The 2,914-nt window shown below is 38.3% G+C and overlaps 1 protein-coding gene across 1 annotated transcript; it reads left to right on the top strand.

The window, feature by feature from the left end:
- The first annotated feature begins 616 nt into the window (after positions 1-616).
- Positions 617-1,836, top strand: LOC113145201 (trace amine-associated receptor 13c-like). The gene is made up of 2 exons (XM_026331640.1): positions 617-780; positions 1,029-1,836. The coding sequence occupies exons 1-2, from the start codon at positions 617-619 to the stop codon at positions 1,834-1,836; spliced, it is 972 nt and encodes a 323-aa protein (XP_026187425.1).
- The last annotated feature ends 1,078 nt before the right edge of the window (positions 1,837-2,914 follow it).

Consider the following 2,914-nt stretch of genomic DNA (forward strand, 5'->3'; position numbering starts at 1 on the left):
TCCGTAAAGCACTTCAGCTTGTTGTTATTCCTAGGTTATGTTCTTCGTATTTAAATTCAGACAATTATAACTAGAAATGAAACTTATACATGGAAGCAACTTATGTATGTTTTTGTTCAACGTGGCAGTTTTAGATAAATATGACTAATATGCTTGTGTGACTTTTGGTCCAAAAATACAGTAGTTATTTGACTCATTTAAAAAAAAAAAAAAACTGATTAGTGTAACTTGAATATTCAATTGAATAAGAGGATGTACAAAAAAAATGTTAAATTGAACTTTAATTTACTGGTTACACTGGATATTATTTATTGTGTTCTTTCTAAAACAAATGATGTTATCTTTTCAAGGCCACAAATGTTGTTGTCACTAGAGTCCATGCTACACCAGAGAGAAAAAAAGGTTTCAGAGAGTGATGAAGATGCAGCTGTTAGAGTATGATGCATTGTTTGAGGGGAGGAGGACGATCAGTATCCAAGAGAGAGAATGAGAAGGAGGAGAGGAGGGGAGGGAGGAGGATGACGATGAGAGAGATAAACCAACTGTATGACACAGAACTTTGCTCAGAAAGCTGTGAGTGCTCAGCAGCTTCCCCTCTCCTCCTCTCTCTCTGATGATGGAGGAAGCTGAACTCTGTTTTCCACAACTCCTCAATGTGTCTTGCAAAAAGCACAAACGTCCTCACTCTGAGACACTGTTGGTTTATATTGTGCTGTCCTTCATCTCTTCGCTGACTGTGGTTCTGAATGTGCTGGTCATCATCTCCATCTCCCACTTCAGGCACAGATAAATGTCTTAGCATTGATAATATGTTGTTGTAGTGAGATTGATTGAAATCAGTGACCTCTGAGCATGACATCCTGATGGTTTGATGAGACTTTGGTTCACAATCAGTGCTTATAACATTTACTGTTTAGATACTCTGTAGTTTGAAGTGTCATTACTGCTTTTAGAAAACAACTGCTTCTATTGGTAATAATGCTGTGGCTGTTTGTAATATTCACTGTGATGATTTTCTCTCACTCCAGGCAGCTCCACACCCCCACCAACTTTTTCCTCCTCTCTCTGGCTGTCTCTGACTTCCTCGTAGGTCTCCTTGCGATGCCGTTTCATATCCTCGTAACAGAACCCTGCTGGTTCCTGGGTGACCTGGTCTGTGTTCTTCATTATTTTCTACCAAATGTCACTCTCTGTGCCTCGGTAGTAAACATGGTGCTCATATCATTCGACCGTTATGTGGCTATCTGTGACCCTCTGCACTACCCCACTAGAATCACTGTAAACAGAGTTCAGATCTGTGTTGTCCTGTGTTGGGTTTGTTGTGTTTTCTACAGTTTTCTGATTTTATATGATAACCTGAAACAACCAGGCAGGTATAACTCCTGTTATGGAGAATGTGTGATTAATCTAATTGGAGCTGTTGACATTGTTTTAGGCTTTATCATCCCAGTTAGTATCATCATCATTCTGTATGTGAGAGTGTTTGTGGTGGCTGTGTCTCAGGCTCGTGCCATGCGCTCCCACATTGCAGCTGTCACACTGCAGCGTTCAGGGACTGTAACTGTTAAGAAATCAGAGATGAAAGCAGCCAGGAATCTTGGTGTTGTTGTTGCTGTGTTTCTCATGTGTTACTGTCCGTCTTATTGTTTTTCTCTCTCTGGCTATGACCTCACAATCAGTTATTCAACCAATATCTTGTTTTTTCTGTTACTATTTAACACCTGTCTAAACCCTGTGATTTACGCCTTTTTCTACCCCTGGTTCAGAAAATCAGTTAAACTCATTGTTACCCTTGAAATCCTGCAGCTTAACTCCTGTATGATCAACGTGCTGTAGAGACAAACTGTGGAGAGACTGAAAAGAGACACATGAGCTTTTCTGTGAAGGAACAAATGAGTTTTTATTTGTTCTTATTTAGTAACTGAAGTGGTCAATAAATAGAGATGTTATTGCCTCTTCTCTAACTTCATTTATCACATGATTTTAATTCATGCAAAGTCTTTACTCCAGTTAATAGTCCTGTAATCTTTAGAGAAGAATCTCTCTGAAGGTTTTTGCAAAGTTTAATGTGTGTTTTGTTTGAACTCTCATCAGCACCCCAATCAAAGGAAAGTTCCCTTTTAATCTATTTATTTTTAAAAATTTTCCCCATTTTAAATGTCAGTCTTATTTAGAATTTACTCTATACATTTACTATATGTCACTTTTTCCTTCAGGTTGCTTGCTCCACAAACCATGATGCTCAGTTAGCTGGGCTACATATTTACACTTTAATAGTTACACAGACTGAAAACCACTGTGTAATTTCACTTTCTGCTGAGAAATTACAATTAAGTTAAATAAAACTCACAAGATTGTCAGACTGCACATTCATGTCATTTCTCTGGGAGCCCACAAACTGTGGAGTGATTGAAAAGACATGAATTTTCTGTGACAAATTTGCTAAAAATTAGGAAATGGACAAATTAAAGAAATTCTGTCCCTAATCAGACATTAAATGCATAATTTTCTCTTGATGTTGCCATTAGATATGATATGTTCAATTAATCAATCAATCTTTATGTGTATAGCCACAAAGCTCTGAAGGGTCAATGAATATTTAAAAGTTCTCATAAGTAGGAAGGAGCAGCTTATGTTACTATAACATCTGTCCTAACCACAACAATCAAACACTCACCAGAGATACCTGCAGAAGCTGCAGAGTGAGAGAACAGAGACAGAGCAGAAACTATGGGAAAGAGAAGGCACAAAGATGCTAAAATTCAGTAGCTACATATAAATGTATGGTGAGATTGGAGGAGAGAGGAGAGGAGCTCAGTGCATGATGGGAAATTCCACAGCAGTCTAGGCCTATAGCTTCTATGAAGCCTGCATCATTTGCTGAACACCATCTAGACAGTCACACTAGTATATG

Source organism: Mastacembelus armatus, chromosome 7, assembly GCF_900324485.2.
Source record: "Mastacembelus armatus chromosome 7, fMasArm1.2, whole genome shotgun sequence".
NCBI lineage: Eukaryota > Metazoa > Chordata > Actinopteri > Synbranchiformes > Mastacembelidae > Mastacembelus > Mastacembelus armatus.

Coding starts and splice junctions, on each gene's coding strand:
- LOC113145201 (XM_026331640.1), top strand. CDS start 617: ATGGAGGAAGCTGAACTCTGTTTTCCACAACTCCTCAATGTGTCTTGC. Junction 781..1,028: donor ATCTCCATCTCCCACTTCAG/GCACAGATAAAT, acceptor CTCTCACTCCAG/GCAGCTCCACACCCCCACCA.